Genomic DNA, 21707 nt, shown 5'->3' on the forward strand with positions numbered 1-21707 from the left:
CCAAAACTGGAAGTGAATATAAATCAAGCTAATAGAATCTTTTCAGTAAGATTTCTTTTGTTCCCATGACAATAACAATATTCATTCAGTTATATTACAAATTCTACAAAAGGATAAGAGAATAATATAAAATGTGTGTATTGACCCTTTTCAGCCCCGCTTTTCAATGTTCTGTACCTCATGGTCATGTCAAAGCCGATTCATCATAAGGGGCTATACAATCACTGATCAGTTTTCCCACCTGATTGAATGACATCATTCATAACCAGAGCACAGTGGTGCAGGGCACAGTCTCCAGACATCATTTGCCCTGCACAAGTGGCTGCTCTGCAGTGTCTGATAGGCTAGTTAGTGTGCTGATGGGCCTCAGGAAATATGGGCTTGTTGCTGTCTGGCACAGACACACACACCCATTAGGAAATCATCATAACAATCTTTCTCGGATCAGCCCTCGTCTCTTATGTATGAAATGATGGCCTGTAGATGTGAGCGTGTGTGTGTATCTGGTTGGCTGGCTGTATGTGGGACAGTGGACAGCTGTATGTGAGGCCAGACTTCAGATCACAATAAGCGTGTGTTTGTCTAAGCCACATATTGAGGCTTGGCTAATTAATGGTCAAGACTCTGATGACAATGTCTCATTTCTACATGATTAGAGTCACTGTCACATATGACCCCAAATGAGAAAAAGTTGGGACAGCAGATAAAATCAAAACTAAAACTGAAAATAATGATTCTGGTGCCTGCAATACATTCCAACAAAAGTTGGGACAGTAAAACATTTACCACAGTGTGATGTTGCCGTTCCTTTTCACTACACTTAAAAAACATTTAGGGACTGAGGACACCAAGTGATTAAGTGTATCAGGTGTCATTTTGTCCCATTTCTGCTGCAAACAATATATATCTTAAGGTGCACAACAGTCCTGGGTCTTCTTTGATGCAATTTGTGTTTCAAAATGTGCCACACATTCTCTGTTGGGGACAGGTCGTGACTGCAGGGAGGCCAGTCCAGACACTCGCACCCTTTTCCTCCACAGTCAGGCCTTGGTAATGTGCAGGATGAGGTTTTGCATTGTCTTGTTGAAATATGCATGGGCGTCTCTGGAAAAGATATCATCTTGAAGGCAGAACATGTTGCTCCACTATCTCTGTGTATTTTTCAGCATTAATGGAGCCATCACAGAAGTGGAAGTTACCTTTGCCAAGGCCACTGACACAACCCCAGACCATGACAGTCCCTGGCTTTTGGACTTGTTGCTGGTAACAGTCTGGATGGTCCTTTTCGTCTTTGGTCTGGAGCACACTGTGTTCATTCCTTCCAAAAAATACCTGAAATATTGATTGGCCTGACCACAGTACACGTTTCCACATGATAGTCCATCCCAGATGCCTCTGAGCCCAGAGCAGTTCACTGCGCCTCTGGACACTGTTGACATAGGGCTTTGGCACAGCACAGTTTTAAGCAGCATTTATGGATGTAACTACGTGTTGTAGTGCCTGACACAGGTGTCCCAAAGTAATCCTGAGCCCATGTGACGATTCTTGAAGCAGTGGCGTCTGAGGAATCAGAGAGCACGGTCATCCAGCTTAGGCTTGTGCCCTTGTTCTTTACCCACTGAAATCCCTCCAGATTCCTTGAATCCTTTAATTACGTTCTGCATCGTAGAGGGTGACATATCCAAATCCCTATCTTTCCTTGAGAAACATTATTTTTAAACATTTCAATACTTTTCTCACACATACGTTGGTAAACTGGCGGTCCTTGGCCCATCTTTGCCCCTAAAGGGCTCTGCCTTTCCTGGATGCCACTTTTGTACCAAATCATGATGCAGTCACCTGTTGACATCACCTGTTTCAAATGGAATCATCACTTTATTGTTTTACCTCATTACTGGCCCTGAAATGCAGCCGTCCCAACTTTTGTGGAATGTGTTGCAGCAGCAGGAGAGTTTATTTTGAACAAAGAATAAAATAATGTGCTGCTGTATTGTCTTCAATGTAATACAGGACACAGATGATTTACAAATCACTATTTTCAGTTTTAATTTTAATTTTGTATATTCTCGCAACTTTTTCTGATTTGGGGTTGTAGTCACTAACTCTCAAATGATTCTGTATGAGCCACTGGTGCTGTGCATGTGATTAGGTAGATGTGCACTACTGACTGTTAACAGCGCAAATCCACATACTATTCCACACAAAATATGACTTATCTTCAGTCGCCCATTTCAAAACCTGGAAATTCAGCTAAAACATTTGCATTTTGACAATGTGTTAAATACGTGCTAAACCAAGGTGTTGTTAGTGTTTACACAACAGTGGGAATGTTGGTCTGGCAGATCAAATTGGGTGGAGTAAACAATGAGGCACCTACCTAGGTCATTGTCTGGCTCCTCTGTATGTACCCCTTCTACTCAGCAGGACAAACAGCACAGCAGGATGGCATCAGTGTTGAAGGCAAAGAAAGGGGTGCGGGGGCAGGGAGGTAAGAGGGAACAAGATCTGTGAGTCTGTGAAATGTGATAGCAACGTCTTGCCACTAGGGGGCAAGCGTTAAAGGCAGTGCTTCAACACCATGTGACAATTCATACTTAAAAAAGTCACATGGCATGTTTCTACCAAATGACTGGAGCTCTACTTGTGGGCTGAACACTGAAGATGAACTGCTGTAGAATTTCATCCAATCTGAATTGTCAGCTAACAACATTATCTATCAATCAAGCCATTTATCATATACAATCATACATGTGTATGCACACCTTAGAAGAGGATTATAATATATTTAATTGCACAAATCACGTTTATAAAAACAATATGAATATCTTTGTGTGTCTGTATGCATTTTTGACTGTTGACTGCTGCACATGCTGCTCCCATGCAGCATACATTCTGTTATATTCTTATATATTTTTTATTATATTGCTGCATCTGTTGCTGCTTAAAGTGCCTTAGATTTTGTGTTATCTACTTTATATTTCATTTGTATTTTGTGGCATTCATGTGGACAGCAAAGTAAGAATGTCATTGTACAGGGAAACATGTTTCCTAACTGTGCATATGACAAAATAAACGCTTTGAACTTTGAATGAGTTGGTTGAAAATCTGTGTTCAACATTCAGAAGCAGGCAGCCGCGGGAGCCCTCGGTCAAGGAGGTCGTTACTTATTTGACCTAGATGATGCAGTCAGTTCCTTGAAACTGTGGGGCATCTGCTGACAGAATGAGCACAGAAGAGCAGTGCCACTATTTTCTGTGACCCAACACTGACACCTAAAGGCTGCTGGGGGGACCGCTGCTCTGGCATCTGTTTTTGTAGTGGCAGAGATGAACATTAATGGACACAGTTGATTAACTACTGATATATTTTAGTCATCTATAGGTTTTCATTTCTAATAGTCTTAAAAAAAGAAAGGAAAAATGTATTTAAAAAAGGAGAAAAAAGTCCAGGAAACCTCCAAAACAATCAAATCATCTACATCACAACAAAAAGATGTGCAACATTTGGTGTTCATTTACATCACTGAATAAATAACCGTGGTCAAACGTGGACGTACCATCGTCTTCATATTCTTCCAGGGGTTTCTGAGGCTTGTCCAGGCACCGAGGGTCTATCCAAGAAGTGGTCTTTGTATTGTGGCTAAACAGAACATACAAGAATAAAATTACCTGGAGATAAAAAAAAGTGATGTGAAAAATCTCTCTCCTCACATCTGGTATGTAGAAAAAATGATTTCTAAGATTGTGACAGCATCTAAAGATTGTAGTACGGCACTGAAATGAAGACTTTTGGTTTATCACGAATTGAGAGGCATGCCTATTCATATTTGTTGATATGGATACTGGAGTCAGGGGATGTTCTAACCTTTTCACAGTATTAACAAAGGTTAACAAGACTGAAAATCAATGCTTTCATTATATTTGTGTTCACAAAATAACAGCCCAAAGTACACACAAAGCATTCTAGTGTGATTTGTTAGAGAAACAGCTTTTGTACCGCTGACATCAATTACAGTAAAGCATAGTAATCAAGTCTGTTATAAATCACTGCACCTAGACTGTTCTTTAAGAGTCTTCATACATAAACAGCACCATCTCACAGAGATGTCAGCACTTACCCCAGACAAAGTTCATTATACTCAGCAGTATAAGAAAACTGGGAGCAAAACATGTGACAGGGTCTTTGAGGGTAATTCACTTTTCGTCAGGCAGCCCAAACTGCCCCACATTTTAATTCAACATCACTTATAAGCCTGAAAGTATAGAAGCTGTATGTGAGCCAGGTGCTGCAGAAACTAAATGATCTTAGGTGAATAGCACGTTCGATAATATCATTTTATATGGGATATATACATGATTATAAAATATATGATTCCTTCACGTCTTTTAAAATTATATATTTTCTAAACCTTGCGATTACTGTCCCCAATAATAGATATTATATTAAGTTAAAACATGGATATGTAGCCTATATGAGCTTGAAAAAGATTTGATTTGTTTCCGAACCTAATGTCCTGTTCCAAGATGAAACCTGACAAGTCAGTGTCCAGATATCCCCAGATCTCATGAAAATTCCCAGCTGAAAACAGGAGTTAAACATTGGGCTATATATACTACATACATGTACATACAAATACATGTAAAGGACCATGTGAAAATATCACCACTTTGAAACAGTTGGAACAACTAAAGGCAGCATAAACAGCGACTTACTCCATCTAAAGCAGCACCCACCAAAAAGTGAACACCGACATACTGTATTATAAATGTGAGTGTGACTGTGTACCCCAAGGTACTTACTCTATAAAGTAGACCTCTCCGTTCTCGGTGTAGGCCATCTCCCAATTGTCAGGCAGAGGTCCCAGTGGATCCTCTGGGGGAGGATGGCTCAAGTGAGAGTGTGTCTGCTGTGTGCTGTCCGTGGTGGCCGGTGGTGAGGGGGTTGTCTGAGTGTAGGACGGGTCACTCTGGCGGGGGGCGAAGGGGCGCACTGAGTGTTGAATCTCGTCTAATTCGCTAGAGTCTCCTGGGGGACCAAAAGACAGCACAGCTTGGGGTTAAGCAATATTTTGCTAACAGGAGGCTGATTACATTTTCAGGATAAAAAGTAGCTGCGAAACCAATGTCTAGCGCCACAAGAGAAGCCTTGAAACCTGATCAAAAACAATAATTCCCACTGCTTAGTAACTCTGACTAATTTGAGATGATTTTCAGTGACAAGGAACAAAACACTATTAGATGTAGCACAGGTGTTAGAAAGGTTTCTAATATGACACCCTGTGTCATATAAAAAAAACATTTATGATAAAAAGATACTTTCTTTGTACTCCTAAGATGTTTCAGAAGTGCAACAACAAAAATGTCTTTTGAAAGTGCAGTCCAGTACTTCCAAGATCAGAAAAGCCTGCCATTGCTACAGTCAAAAGACTTCCCACAGCTTTCATATCGTGTTTTGACAGAAATCACACTACTTCCGAATATACTACTTCCTACAACTATAGAGACACTTGCTTCCGTTAAGAGTAGGCAGTTCACACCTACTGTAGAATCATGGCCTCTGAAGTTCTATCACCTGGCTTCCTGTTATCAAATTTTTCACACTCACACTTCACCGACACCCTCATAGTTCACACAATCACAGATGGCAGATAAACAACTTTTGGTCCCACCTTCTAAAAACACATGGCAGAAACAGCTTTTGGGCTGAGTCAAGCTCTTCACAATGCCTACTGACCTACTAACACACAAGAGGAAATATCAAAAAATGAGAGCAGTAAGCCAGGAAATTCGCCACTAACACAGCCCCTTTAAAACCAGCACTGGTGTCAGCATTGGGACGGGAAACAGTTTAAATTAAACAAAGGATATCTTCATCTCGCTCACAAACACAAATGACCAAGCACATCATTAAAAATCATTTCAAACACGGAGGCTGCTCAGTCATCCAGCCTCTGCATTCTTGCAGCCAGATGGCACTATTTTACATTTATGGATGCATGGATACAGGCAGATGTAGTCAAACCCAGAGACCACTTACTCACCAATCCAAGAAGCACTTGTATTCTGCAGCCCCTCGCCACACCAAAGTGCTCTCTCTCCAAGTACTTTGTGCTCTTTCTCCTACTTCTTTGTTTTCTGAGCTTATCCTTCTTCACAAAATACAAACACCCCTTGCTTCTCCTTCTCCCTCAGTCCACTCCTTTTCAGTCTTGCCCCCTTTACCCCCTCTCAGCCACTCCCTCCTTCTATTTAATTTCCTGCTACCATCTCTCCACTTCCATCCCCTCCCACTTCATCCATCGCCATTCACATTCTCCTTCTCTATCCTTCTAAACAAAGCTGCAGAAAGTAGGATAGCATTCTAGTGTAATAATCCAAAGCAAATACAGCACAGCATGTTCTCAGGTTGCTGTCGAAGACAGCTCTGCAAACAGCTTCCTGTGTACCCAATGACTTCAGGTCTGTTTGTTCTAAACTTGTTCACACCAGCTGAAGAAGCATGTTCCTCAAGTTAATGTACAAGTATGGCTAGTATAAAAAAAAAAAAGCAGTAGACCATCAATAAGTGGCATGCAGCTGGCCACATGACAGATGTTAATCAGTTTCAGGAAAAATTATGACAAGTGAAGCTAGCTAGCCTGCACCCACTGTGTTTTTCAATGCCAAACCTGATGCTTTAGTTTGGATGTAGCCTGTGCAAAGATGCCAAATGTAATTTAGTTTGGAGCAGGCTGCCAGCTGTGGGGCCTGATGCTCCCTGGTATTCTTTATCCAAATGAATCAAAATTGTGTCTAAATCTGTTTGAAACAGAATGCTGTTTCCAGCTGGCTTCCGAATGTGTTTCAAGTGTGTCTTAACAGGAAAAGTGCACATCTGTGCTCAGCCAAACTGCTAGAGGACTGTGAGCATTCAGTGCCCAGTGTGTGTGTATGAAAAGGAATTTGTCTTCGGTACAGAACTGAGGCAGCCGCCTCTGGTGCCAACTCACACACCAATGGTGGTGCTGTCTCTACAAGGTGCTGCTCTGGCCATTAGGAGCAACTTGTGGTTCAGTGTCTTTGCCCAGGGACAGATGGACATGTGTACTGGGGAGAACGGGAATCGAACCACCGATCTATTTATTTGCATGAATGGGGGAGACAGATTTTAGTCCCTCATACAGGTCAAATTGCCAAAACATTAAGTGGTACATTTCGCATGGATGGTGTCTTCTATCCGACTCTGACCCTCTCTGATTATACTGTAAGTGACCGTGACCTAAAGAGGTTCTAATAGTAGTTTGCAATAGACCTCTATCACAAGTTTGTAGCCAAGCACTGACAACCCAGATGACATCATCAGGATTATTTTCTCAGACCTGACAAAACTCCCACCAAAACCATTACACAACTGCTTTCATAGGCCAAGTAGTACTTCTCATGACAAGTAAAGTGACTTCACCAGTATTTTATTATAAACCTGAGTTTACCAACTGATTGACACATTTGAAAATTCCATTTTCTACTATTTACATTATGTTAAACTACATGACTGATCACACTAATCCCCCAAGTTGCCCATGATGGCGGTGCATACGCATGCAGTGGCCCGGGGCCCTTGGCTCCAAACAAAATTTTGTTGCACGTGTTGCAATGTTACAATGACAATAAAATAAAGCTTCTTCTTCGTGACTTTTAAGGCAGTCTGGGATTTGGAGAAACTGTCTCTGAAAAGTGACTTCCAGCCAAATAAAATAAGTTTCCACCCAGCTGTCAGTAAAGTCTCAACATCTGTACACTGTGCTCTTGCAGTAGTTTATGACTTGAGCAGCAACCCATCTGCTGTACGTACCTGTAAAGCTACTGTTCATGTCAGGGAGGTCCTCGTCGTCCTCCTGCTGCTGCTCTCCAGGCACTATTTCAGCATTGTACATGTCATTGTAGGACTTAGAGCGTTGGGGTGTGGTGTTCTGCCAGCCCGGCAGGCTACTGCTGAGCCTGTCTGGCAGTGGGGCATCACCGGCTACGGCTAATCACTTTCCCACTGGGGGGCTGCACCGGTGGCTTTGGTGTCCCATAATAGTTACCTAGGCAACGAACAAGAAGGCAGGGAGGGGGGGATAAAAAAAAAAAAAGGCAAAGAAAGAAGGGCATTTTAGTAAGAGGACAAGCAAAGAGGGTCACACAAGATTTTTTTTTGTGATGGAGGAGGTTTAGTCACAGGCTTTGTATGCAAAGAGAGAGGCTGCATTCTTCTGTCAAATCGTTCTCCAGTGCCAGTTCCACATTTCAACTAAGATAATTTTAAAGGGCAGAAAACAAAACATGCTGAACTAATTTTTATCCTAAGTATGATGAAGCAAACCTACTGTGTAGAGACATTACCATCTAAAAACCAGAACATAAAGTCAATATCTTAATGAGAGAAGGTACCGTAATCATCCAAAATATAAAGGCAACAGGCAGCAAAACCACAATTAAAAGGTACGGTGGCAAAATGCTTTATAATTCAAACAGGAAATTGGCAGTTTTCAAAAGACTATTTAAATGCTAAAAGCATGGTCCTAAAGTCCCGATATTTAAAAGTCAACAATCAATCATATTATTATATCTGTAGACCAAAAGATAATTTTATTGGTGATATTAATCTCTACAGAGGAGTCCCAGTTTATAGTTTCAGTTGGAGAGATATTACAACAGAACATACAACCTACAGTCAGGAAATATTCAGGTGTAAGGACTCTTTGCTGGTCTGTAGCTTATACCCCACCAGGGTCTATGCCACACATAGACCTGAGGTGAAAGCTGATTTAGGAATTAGTAATTTGGTGTTCAGGCATGGTACCATGTATAACATTCTTTATTAAGTCCAAACATCATTTCATTTCAGAGTAAATTGAGTAATAACTGAAATATTTCCCATTTGTCTTTTGAACCAGTGTGCCATACCATTTTTTTTTTCTCATTTTTAGTCACTATACTCAATTGCAAGGCCTTTAAAACTGCGGAAAATATTTGAATCATCAGTTGGGCACACTTGACTAATCCAATGATACAACTATAAACTCAATTTTTCCTGTTTAAAAAAAAAATGTTACTTTGGTTTCAGCATAACTGTTAGTTCTAGTGGCTGGCAGATGAAACGGTGCCTCGCTCTGGTTCCTTGTATCATCCCACCCATTTTTATAACATCAGTCTCTTGTCCCATCTTCAAGCATTGCTGGCTAGAAACTTGGCAGTTCCAGAAGGGAAAGGATGATTTCTGTATGTCTCAGACTTCCTGTATACCGTCTTCAGTGGAAGTGAGCATGCTAGTTGCCAGTCAGAAGTCCATTGGCCTCACTAGCTTCTCCTTGCCTGTCATCGGACGCAAATCTGTTGTTATGGAACACTGAAGAAGTTGAGTGGGCACTGAAAGTGAGTTGTATGGGGCAGTATTGTTGCTTACAGTCCTTCCAGTGTGTCACAAGTGTCTTTGGCTCATCAGCAAAGCAGAAGAGCTGTGCAACATACAGTCTTATGCAAAAGTTTAGAAGCAGAAGAGCTGTGCAACATATGTGACAGACTTTGTGCCATGATCACTGAAACTAATTGTTGTTGACATCATCGGACGCAAATCTGTTATGGAACACTGAAGAAGTTGAGTGGGCACTGAAAGTGAGTTGTATGGGGCAGTATTGTTGCTTACAGTCCTTCCAGTGTGTCACAAGTGTCTTTGGCTCATCAGCGAAGCAGAAGAGCTGTGCAACATATGTGACAGACTTTGTGCCATGATCACTGAAACTAATTGTTGTTGACCGTCTTGGTGAGATTCAGGAGCAGGTTTATCATTCTTTTTTTCCTAACAAATTTAAAATCTATCTTTCTATTTGGGTCCCACATTTAATGTCAATTCCAGGCATAAAAATCAAATGTCTAAAATAATCGGAATGGAAACAATGGACATCAAATAGATCAGAAGACTAAAAGAGTCTAATCACCTTTGTTGCCCATACCATCATAATATGGTGTGAAATGTGTGCTTGTGTGCACAAGTGTCTAAGTGTTACTTGTGTACAAGTGTCAAACACTAACAGTGGCTACTGACAACTCTCCAGTCAAATTAAGTGCAATAAAAATTCTATCCAGATTCTGACTGCATTTTTTTCAGCTTTAAAGCAAACTTTTTTGTGATCTACTTTTCTTGTCTAGTTAAGCTAGTGCTTCCCAACAATTCTGAAAGTTATATCTTTTACAGTTCCTTTAGAAAGGAGGTGAACATGTTGCTGTGGGCTATCTGACCTACATTTTTGGTGGACAGATTGAGGGCAAATGCAGTAGCATTCCAAAAAGCAAGAGTACATGAGTTTTTCCATTTGAGAAAATCAAAAAGTACAACTGCCTTCGTGCTGCATTGGACTATGATGCATTGAAGGGATCATCTGTTGAGACGTTTGAGCAATGGATTTCTTTCAGTGTGACTAGTGAATGTGCAAAGAATGAACAATGTGCTCTTTGACTCAAAGGGACTGACATTAAGATTTGACTGTAACTGACTTGACTGGAGTGCCAGCTGGAGGCAGGGAGGGAGCAAGGTTCCCTTGCCTGCTGTGCCAGCAGGTGCACCTGTCCAGAAGTAGGCTGACTGGCCTGGATGGGGGTACAACACGTCTGCATGCTGACAATGTATGGGGAAGTTGAAGCGCTGGCTGGAGCTACAAAGGGACTTGGTTATTTTCTGTCATTCAAGCCTGGCACACCTGTCCTAAGTCACAATACATGCCACTTGAGGATTTGAGTATGTTCACTTACTGACACACACAGAGAGAGAGAGAGAGAGAAAGTTGTCTGAGAATTCCTGTGTACTGAAAGCATCGAGTACATTAGTGTTACTGAAGGCTCATATGTTCTTCTGAATGGCATCCAGTAAATGCAAGCAGGATTTGCAAAAGTCTATTTTGTGTACAGGGTTTCCGCAGTGTTAACCAAAATTACATTTTAATACCACATGGTGCTTCACCATCATACCTGTCAAAGGATGATGGAAAACCAATAGGGCCAGTAAGGCAAACAATTATACATTAAGAATATGAATTTACCTTTTCACCTGAATTGATTTATTTGTCACATTATTGCCTGTATTTTCCAGCACTGAAACTAATTGTTGTTGACCGTCTTGGTGAGATTCAGGAGCAGGTTTATCATTCTTTTTTTCCTAACAAATTTAAAATCTATCTTTCTATTTGGGTCCCACATTTAATGTCAATTCCAGGCATAAAAATCAAATGTCTAAAATAATCGGAATGGAAACAATGGACATCAAATAGATCAGAAGACTAAAAGAGTCTAATCACCTTTGTTGCCCATACCATCATAATATGGTGTGAAATGTGTGCTTGTGTGCACAAGTGTCTAAGTGTTACTTGTGTACAAGTGTCAAACACTAACAGTGGCTACTGACAACTCTCCAGTCAAATTAAGTGCAATAAAAATTCTATCCAGATTCTGACTGCATTTTTTTCAGCTTTAAAGCAAACTTTTTTGTGATCTACTTTTCTTGTCTAGTTAAGCTAGTGCTTCCCAACAATTCTGAAAGTTATATCTTTTACAGTTCCTTTAGAAAGGAGGTGAACATGTTGCTGTGGGCTATCTGACCTACATTTTTGGTGGACAGATTGAGGGCAAATGCAGTAGCATTCCAAAAAGCAAGAGTACATGAGTTTTTCCATTTGAGAAAATCAAAAAGTACAACTGCCTTCGTGCTGCATTGGACTATGATGCATTGAAGGGATCATCTGTTGAGACGTTTGAGCAATGGATTTCTTTCAGTGTGACTAGTGAATGTGCAAAGAATGAACAATGTGCTCTTTGACTCAAAGGGACTGACATTAAGATTTGACTGTAACTGACTTGACTGGAGTGCCAGCTGGAGGCAGGGAGGGAGCAAGGTTCCCTTGCCTGCTGTGCCAGCAGGTGCACCTGTCCAGAAGTAGGCTGACTGGCCTGGATGGGGGTACAACACGTCTGCATGCTGACAATGTATGGGGAAGTTGAAGCGCTGGCTGGAGCTACAAAGGGACTTGGTTATTTTCTGTCATTCAAGCCTGGCACACCTGTCCTAAGTCACAATACATGCCACTTGAGGATTTGAGTATGTTCACTTACTGACACACACAGAGAGAGAGAGAGAGAGCAAAAGTTGTCTGAGAATTCCTGTGTACTGAAAGCATCGAGTACATTAGTGTTACTGAAGGCTCATATGTTCTTCTGAATGGCATCCAGTAAATGCAAGCAGGATTTGCAAAAGTCTATTTTGTGTACAGGGTTTCCGCAGTGTTAACCAAAATTACATTTTAATACCACATGGTGCTTCACCATCATACCTGTCAAAGGATGATGGAAAACCAATAGGGCCAGTAAGGCAAACAATTATACATTAAGAATATGAATTTACCTTTTCACCTGAATTGATTTATTTGTCACATTATTGCCTGTATTTTCCAGCAGAACATAGCAATAACTTCTACAAGAGCTAATGAATTAATTTGCTTTGGACTCAAATAAGCAGCAGAAAACCGATGGATAGATTAACCAACTAAAAAAATGTATTAAGTATTAAGTGATTCCAAGTTTTTGCTAAAGTTGAAATAACACAAAAATGAGAAAAAAATAAACATAATATATAATAAGACTTTGTTAATGAAGTGTAAGACTTTTAATATCTTTTCAGGCTTTTCTGAGGGAACTGAATTCACCACTTTTTAAGTCCTAATGATACGATGGTGTGAAAAAGGTACATGTAACACTGTCCCACCGCGACTGTGTCTGTGAGCCCCGTCAAGAAAAGGCAGATTATCCTGCTGCCGCAAAAACACGATTCCTCCTCTTCTTCAGGTATCTAGGTATGTTCCCTCTAGTTAGCAAACCCCAACATATTTTTTTTATATACCTGTAGGAGTACTCAAAACACCTATGATTAAATGAGTTAATTTTTTGTTTTACCGTCATATGTTCCTATTTCCAACAGAGTTCCACTCTTATCCAATTTCAGGAAGTCTTCCACTGACAGGAAGTTGTAGTCTACGCCAGAAACCTCTCCTTCACGTGGGGCTCGGGTGGTACCTGGGCATCAAAGACAAAGTAGGAATTAGCAAATTCACTAAACATCGCCTTTTTTAAAGACATCAGAAAACTGGTTTAACAGCCGTCTTCTTCTTAATATTATATATTTGACAAACACTTTCCACATGTCCAGCTTTTAAAGTAAACACAGCACAGGATGTACAGAGTCTGAGATTGTATTTACAGTGTTAAATAATGTGAAATAGGTGGATAAAAATCATGAATAACTTGATAGAAAGAACAGCTCTGAATATTCCTCACTCTATAGTTACAGTAAACTAGGGCTGCTGCAATTAGTTGGCATTTACTTCAACTTTGAAAATATGTTGACATCAGTATTATTATGAACTTTTTGATTTCTAAAATTCTTCAGTCATTCATGAAAACAAATGTTTTTGTTCAGTATCACTACATAGCTGGTTACCAACCATAACCACCAGTAAAATTCACAGAGGGCTATCACTGTAGTTGCTGCATGCTTGTCAGTCGTCTTTTTTTTTTTTGCTCCAGTCATTGGTCGACCGCTGTCAACGCTATAGTTTTAAAAAAACCTTGGCAGCTGCAGCGGAGTCTACAGAGTCTCATTTGTCTGCACAAAAGTTTCAGTGTAAAAGATACAAGGCTTCTAAAGTATAGGAGAACTTCAAATTATCAATACAACAAAGTGGTTAGCAGCACTAGTGCAATGGACAAGCACCTGAAGAGAAAACACACAGGCACTATTCTGCATGATAAACAGACAGAAAGAAAACTCCGCTATGTTGTTTGTTCATGTTTATTAAATTCTAAGTAGGGAGATTTTTTTTTTATAAAGATTCTTTTTTCCTTGTAGATGCTAAACAATTATTAAAACCATAAAGTTGTCATTTTGAATCTACATTTGAATTTCCATTGATTAAGTGTAAGAAAATCAGATCAATCAATTAAGTCAGAAACTGTTTAGGCTGTGTTTATTCTACATTTATTGATGATGTCAGTGTACGTGTGCACTGAGTTTGTGCTTTCTATTACACAGTCTGTGGTTCTTGCATGTTGCGCTTGTGGGGACATTCCTATTCGGAGGAAAACTAAACAGCTAGTTGGTAAAATAGTCAGTAGATTAATTGATAGAAAAATGGTCAGTGGCAGCCCTATAGCAGGCGCCACAAGGGAGATGATCCATTGTTTGTCATGATGTTCCTTCACACTGGGGTAGTGTGAGGTATCAAAGTATCACCTTAGTGGGATACTGCCATATGTAGGGGAGTGGGAGTGTATGTGAATGTGTGCATATTGTTTGGCATGTAGCCGGTGAAATTATAGCACTTGCCATTAATGGCTGCTGACAGTTGGCCAGTGTGGTATCAGTGGTAAACTGCTTACAGCCGAGACAATGGTGAGATGACAACACAACTGACTGTAAAACTCACACTGTCTTTTCACTAGCTCTCTTGCTCTGAGCTCTTATTTTAACATAGAAAAAGAAGAAAAAAAATTAAATCACCTAGACAGTCCAAAGGACAGCATAACTCTCTCATTTGGTTTGTCCTGATGGACATCTGTTTGGCAAAGGTCTTTCCCTTCTTATTTGCTTCCATTGCTCACCTTCCCCCTCTCTGTCTATTCATCTTATCTTCTGATCACTCTCTGTCACCAGTGGTTTGGTAAGCAATAAGTTGGTAAAAATAGCTGTGTGGGGATACGGGCAGAGGCTCCCACTGCAGCCACATTCAGTGACACTGGTGATAAATCACAGACGTGAGGATCCTAACTCAAGCAAGCATGCATTACGCTCTCACAAGCAAACAATACATTTAGGATACATCCCAAGTCTCTTATATGCACAGTTGTTTCCTTCACTTGTGTCTTTTCCTTACATCTTAGTCAGTTTGATTACCCAGCTGTCACAATCATAGTTGATAATCTTTGTTATGGGCTACTGTATTGAGGGACGCAGAGGGGGCATCACTAGCTTTCAAAATTTAGTGCTCACAAACTTCCAGAACTCAATTATTTGTGACCAGATCCTCATGCACCAGCAGAAAACTGATTTAAAGTGAAACAAATCCTTTCTGAAGTCTATCAAACAAACTGCATCAGTTTGTTCATTCCGAAGGACCAAGTCTTTTACAGAGTATCAACCTTGGAGAGTCCTCAGCTGAGCCCGAGCACTCAGCCGACTGTCAGTTCACTTCCCACACAAAAGTGGCCATTGATTCGACTCCATTTAGACACTGCTGCTCTTAGAAAGCCAAATAGGAAGTCGAATTGTGACTGGTGTTTCAAAAGGGACAGAAAAGCAGAGTGTTGGCTTAGACCCAGGAGTGAGACACTGTCATTGCTATAGGCTTAATTCATTCAGTAACCCCTCCCCACAAAAGCTCCATTGACCAAGCTGTGAAATAGAGTGACAAGGAAAGACAGGTTTGGACTGAGAACCATACATAAAGATTTCTGACTGGTTTGGGACTGGATGACTCAAATGGTGGCTCTTTCAAATGCTGACTTCTAAGATGTGGAGAAAGATGGAGAGACTACCAAAGCAGAGTTAGCATAATCCAGCTACTGGCACATACAATAACACCTTGGAGATTTGCTGTGAGGGTGTTCTAGCACTGGCAAGCTCATGGCTTAACAGTTTCAGCATCTTCATCAGCTGAGATGGGTGTGTGGGCACGAAAAAAACTCATTAACATTTCAAGAAGATGATCAAGGATTCAAGTGTTAAGATATTGGCAGTTACTGTAGCACAGGGAGCTCAGAACCAGTACTGCTGCATCAAAACACATGCATCAATGTCCACAAAAACTGTAAATGTACTGCAGCTTGTGAGTGTAAAATACACAACAAGAAGTAATCTAGGACTGTGTATTCCTCAAAAAAGTAAAGGGAAAAAGTCGTTTCTTTGTCTTCATGCATCAATGTCTATAGATTTTGAATGAAAGATGTTGAAAGAAAACAGAAGAGAAAAAACAAACATTTACAGTGACTACTATGGTTTTGACACCGACTCTATTCTGAATACGTTAGAATTCTGATTTGCCTGCTTATACTTGGTTCATACAAGGCTGGACATCCAACTTCCATGTTTAGACTGAATTATGTTTGTAATGGTGAGTTCTGGAAACAAGAGCATCAAGAGCTGACATTTTTGGATGAGAGTCAAGCCTGAATAATGACTGAAGTCACCTCCATGTTACACCATATTGAGAAAAGTCAAACCTCATCTCTCTTTTATCTTGCCACAGTAGTATCTTATGACTAACTTTGTGCAAGTTCTGCAAAACACTGTGCTTTAAGGCAACCACGTTTTCCACTGTAAACATGTTCTCAGCTACTGGAAGGTAGGGCATACATTGTCAAGACTGCTTTACTGTCACGAATTACCAAACAAATTAAAGCATACACATAAATAAAAATTTTAATGCTGCGTCTCTGTTTTCTGAAAAAGTACCATATTATGTATAAAATTCTGACAGGGACTGAAAACAAATGCTGTATAGAGGACAAGTTTCGATGACTTGTTAGTCACAAAGTGGCTAAACTTGGCCATGGTAGCAGCTACAAGCTAATCAACCAGCTTACTCATAGACAGCAAAATTAAAGCCTCTGCTTCTTTTTTGAATTACACTGAGTGAAACCAATATTAGACTAAGAGACTATATTCAAAATGAACACGTCTGAAGATTTAACTACATGAATGTAAAGCTGGATGTAAAGCATGCATAGTTTGCAAAACAGTCCTGTCCCTCACAATGACAAACCAGCCTTTTCCCTCTGGCAATCCAGCAAAGGACTGATTCTCATCTCATACCGGCCATCACAGAGAAGTCTTATAGTTGGCATATGTGTGTGAATGTCAAACATACCTTTGCACACCTGCTTTGTCTTATAATGGTAAAAAATGGTTGGAACACCTCTTGGTAAAATGAGAAACTGTTCCACCCCCTACCCGCCAGCACACTCACATGAACACACAAACACAGATATACACACACTTGCTCTCTGACAATGGGGAGGAGGTGCATGGCCACCAAATGGCATGGTTTGGGGCTAAACAGGACGGAGGGTAATCACTTAATGGAGCTTTATATACCCATCTCCCCTACAATACACATACTCTCTCTCTCTCTCTCTCTCTCTGTCTCTGTCTCTTTCATTACCATAACAGCGACAGAGGGAGCACTGTCCTGTCTATGCTGTGACCCACCCACGGCTACCAGATTAGACCCCCACAATGAGGAGACCTGACCTCTGTATTGTATCTACAGTTATTCAGCGTTGACTAACTTTGCTGTAGTTATTCTTGTGTGACTCAGCATTGCACATTGACCACAACTATGGCAAAACAACTCAAAGTGCTGCCTTGTTGTGGGTGAATTACATTTTTAAAGAAAGAAAGAAGGCTGTAATTATAGCTTTAAGGTTTATCAAGTATCAAGACATACTTTTAAGGCCAAACACAACTTAGAAAAGTTATCATGGCAGCAATACTTCTCTCCTTTGTACAATGATACAAGTAAACACTTTAGGGGAGTATACATAGTATGTTACTTTACACTATTTACAAGCACATTTCTGAATTGTTACCACGGTGAGTTGCCGAGTAATGTTATATGGTGTTTTGGCATCACACCATAGAAGAACTAGTGAGCACCAACCTTCTAGACAGCACTAACCTGCAGAATAACTAGGACTGTATTAGTGACTTGAGCTTAGTTTTAAATACTATAACTCCTTCAAAGCTTTCACAAATAAAACACAGCAGTAAACAAACTAAATTTTTAAATTCAGCTGGAAAGTCCTCAGTATAATCAGCAACGTCTCCACTTCTCTCAATTGAGCACAAGAATGTGTGCCCAGGGCACTCTTATTTATGACGTAACTTGCCATATCAGCAGCAGTGGTAAGGAGTGGATGTAAATATTGTCTCTTTTAATTAACACAGAAAAGATTGACAATAGACTTCAAGTTCCATCTTGACCATATATCCCATTGAAAAGCAGTGTGCACCTTAGTGAATATCTTACATACCATCCTACCTGGCTACAAAACCCTCAATTGTTAAACTTCCTGCAGCAACCTCCAATCAAAGTCCAGTCTGCATTCTAGAGAGGCACCATAGAAAGGATCCTGCTATGTATTAGACCTTCAGTCACTATAGTACATTAAAAGGCCAACAGAAAACACCATTCAGATGTCTCTGCTCTCTCTGGCATTCACAAAATGCCCTGCATTATCAAGGACACTTCTCATCCTTCCCATTATTTATCTATACCTCTATCTGATAAAATGTTTCAGAGCCTACCACTGATGGAGAACAGCAAGGCAATCCCCAGTCTGTTAAGCTTCTGAACTCACTGACCTCTCAGTCCATACTTATCCAAAATAAAATGTCTAACCAGTCCTTCCACTGTTTGCTCTGCATCCACAGTCCCACTCTGAAACTCTGAACTGTAAGGAAGAGCACTGACAGGACTGAAAACCTAACATCAAGCACCACTGAGCACTTGTGTTCGGTGGGTGACAGGTCTGGACTTCAGGCAGTCTAGTTTAGCACCCAGACTCTCACTACAGAGTCATGCTGTTGCAATACATGCACAATGTGGTCCGATACTGTCTTGCTGAAATAAATAAGGCCTACCCTGAAAAACTTGTCTGGATGGCTGCATATGTTGCTCCAAAACCTGTATACTGTATATTGTTCACTAATGCACCATCACTGATACTGGTTGAATTGTGTGCTGATAACAAGCTGGATGGCCCCCTCACCTCTTTAGCCCTGAGGACGTGGTGTTCATCATTTCCAAAGTGATATCCAAGTGTAGGCTCGACAGATCACAGGACACTTTTCCACTTCACCTCAGTCTGTCTTAAATAAATTCAGGCCCATGAAGTGGTGCATTTAAGGATTTTGTTTATAAATGTTTTTTTGTTTGCACTGAAGTGTTCAACATGTATTTGTGGATGTAGCAACAAAGTTTGTTCACTGCCAGTGGATTTCAGAGCCCATGCAATGATTTCCACTACGGAATCGTGTCTGCTTTTAATGCAGTGTTGCCTGAGGGCCACAAGATCTGTTGCCAGTTAGTGGTCAAATGTTCAGGTGTATTGTTTTTAACATTACATAAAGTTTTCAGTGTTTTGTTGCCCCTGTCCCAACTTTTATTTATTTTTAAATATATTAAATTGAGCATCAGACACCTTTTCTTTGAACTGTTACCAAATTAATATGGTGTAAAAGGGGGTTTCAAAACATTTTATTCCATTTTAATTACAAACTATTCAGTATCCCAAGTTTTTGGGAAACATGGTTGTACTTGGATGGGTATCTGCGCATGTCACCTGGCACAGAGCTTGTTAAATACCTCTGTCTGCACCATGGCTGACAAAAAAACCCTGAAACCATTCACCTGGTCAGATGCATAGTCATAAATGTAATGTGATCAAATAAGTGTTTTTCTGTATTGCCATTCTAACGGCCACTTATTTTATATCATAGATCATTTTCAATGGTCTTCTCTGGCTCTGTACTGATGCATCCTCATTTTTTATGTGGAAGAAGCTGAGACATATGCAGAAATATCAGATTTCTGTTCTGATTATTTTGGTTCAGTTTACTGTTTGAAGCCAGAGAGGCATGGTGGGTCCTTACTGGATGTGTTCTAGTGAATGCAGTATTTTCATGACAGTACTTCATGCTAACATTTTATAGGTATACTGTTGTTTAAGTATTGTGTATATTAGTAAATGACTTGTGAGGGTGGCATGGTGGAGCAGTGGTTAGCACTGTTATCTCACAGCAAGAAGGTTCTGGGCTTGCCCCCAGTGCCTTTCTGTGCAGCGTCTGCATGAGTTCCCTGTGCCTGCGTGGGTTTTCTCCAGGCGCTTCGGTTTCCTCCAACAGCCCAAAGACATGCAGGTTAGGTTGATGGGCAACTCTAAATTAGACTTCAACAGGCATAAAGCATGTTTATGCCAAGTTTCGCATGCACATCATCAGTTGGGTGGCAACTGATGATTCTTCGAATAATTGTTGAATAGTTCCTACAGAATATCGAACAGTATTTTAGCTTGAAATGCCTATCCCTAGTTTCCAGCCCACTTGTGTTGAGCTTTAGCTAGCCATGCTGCTAACATAGACTACTCTACCTTAGCACCAATTCTACCACCAGTGTGTCACACTTATAGATAAACTATTTAACATCCAGAACTAATGAAAACACATGGCAAGTCATTATGGTTTGTAAACTGAGGCCCATATTTGACAGTGAATAGTAGTGTGACCCAAACTGGAGAGTGAACAGCAGTGAATGCTCATGCTAACAAGATAAACAAAAAAGTCTTCTTCCCGTGGCCATCCTTTTGATTTGTCAAAACAGTGCCTTGGCCAGATGATGTCACTATCCGGTGCAGATGAATGAATGGAGAAGGCTGTATTTTTTCACACTCTTGAAACTCAGTCTGAGGCCTGAGTTTCAAAGGTGTGAAAAAAAACTAAGCCCTCTTCATTCATTTCTATGGGGGAGTGCATTCACCACAGCCGGCACCAGCACTACAGGGGTCTCCGGCAAAATGACTCAGACCTATCCTCTGGAAAAAGTTGGATCTAGTTCAGCTTTCACTGCACCACACAGGACATCATCCGGCAAACGCACTGCACTGACCAATCATGTACAGGGGACAGTCAGAACATGGATGCTCACAGGAAGAAGACTCTCTTGTTAACCCTGCTAGCATAAGAATTCACTGCTATTCACTCTCGAATGTGGGTCACAGTTAACAAACCATTGTGACACCATGCACTGTCTGTAGTTAGGGTACTAGAGATGTTAAACTGTTCTTAATCTGTCACACTGGTGGTATAAATTGGTGCTAAGGTAGAGTAGGCTATGTTATCAGCATGGATAATCAAAATGCCAGGGAATCTTGTTGGCTGGAAATGTGAATGAAGCCAATCATGTCAACTTGTCACAATGTGGCTATATTGTACACAGCTGCAACACTCTCCCTGCAACTTCTCACCCCTTGACTAATGCGGCACCCTTGCATTAAAGCACAGCAGGGAGTTGCATTTTACCCACTGGCTGTATATAAAAGGTGGACAAATCCATAGTGACATCACTCATTGGTTTTCCAAAGAGAGGTTTTGAATCTCAAGTCAGGCCGTTACCATATTGGTAGTGCCTCATTCCACCTGCTACGTTAATCCAAAAAGGGCAAAGATGTGGTGCATAAGTGGAGCTGACTAGACAGCTAGCAAGTTATCCACCTATGGTGGGACCCTTCTGCCTGTCATTCAAAGTGGCCATGCACTTAATTATGTGTAATTTTTTGGTCTCGATATAATTTCAATAGGTGAGTTATATGAAATTCACCCTCTGTACAGCTGTTTAACAAGTCCTAAAGCCAATAGTGACCACTTTGGCGTCATCTTGACCTTGGCACTGCCGATCCACACAGTGTCTCAGGATTAGGTTTATCAGCGACAGAGAACATCCAGTGACACCATGATGTCTTTCAAACCACAATCAATACACAACAGCAACTGGTCATAACTGTCGCGCTGACCTTGGCCTTGTCTATACTGTCACTCAGCTTACAAAAGATCAATATCAAATTGTGCTCGGTCATCTTTCAATCATATCA

At 40.7% G+C, this 21707-nt stretch overlaps 1 protein-coding gene across 1 annotated transcript in view; it reads right to left on the reverse strand.

Moving 5' to 3' along the window:
• magi1b (membrane associated guanylate kinase, WW and PDZ domain containing 1b) overlaps window positions 1–21707 on the reverse strand; it is a 133436-nt gene that overhangs the window by 39879 nt on the left and 71850 nt on the right. The window contains 6 exon segments of the mRNA XM_020592728.1: window positions 2378–2413; window positions 3557–3639; window positions 4800–5025; window positions 7831–7999; window positions 8001–8065; window positions 12960–13079. Of these exon segments, the coding sequence (XP_020448384.1) occupies window positions 2378–2413; window positions 3557–3639; window positions 4800–5025; window positions 7831–7999; window positions 8001–8065; window positions 12960–13079 (699 nt within the window).

The sequence above is a fragment of the Monopterus albus genome, unplaced genomic scaffold (assembly GCF_001952655.1).
Source record: "Monopterus albus unplaced genomic scaffold, M_albus_1.0 scaffold18.1, whole genome shotgun sequence".
Lineage (NCBI taxonomy): Eukaryota > Metazoa > Chordata > Actinopteri > Synbranchiformes > Synbranchidae > Monopterus > Monopterus albus.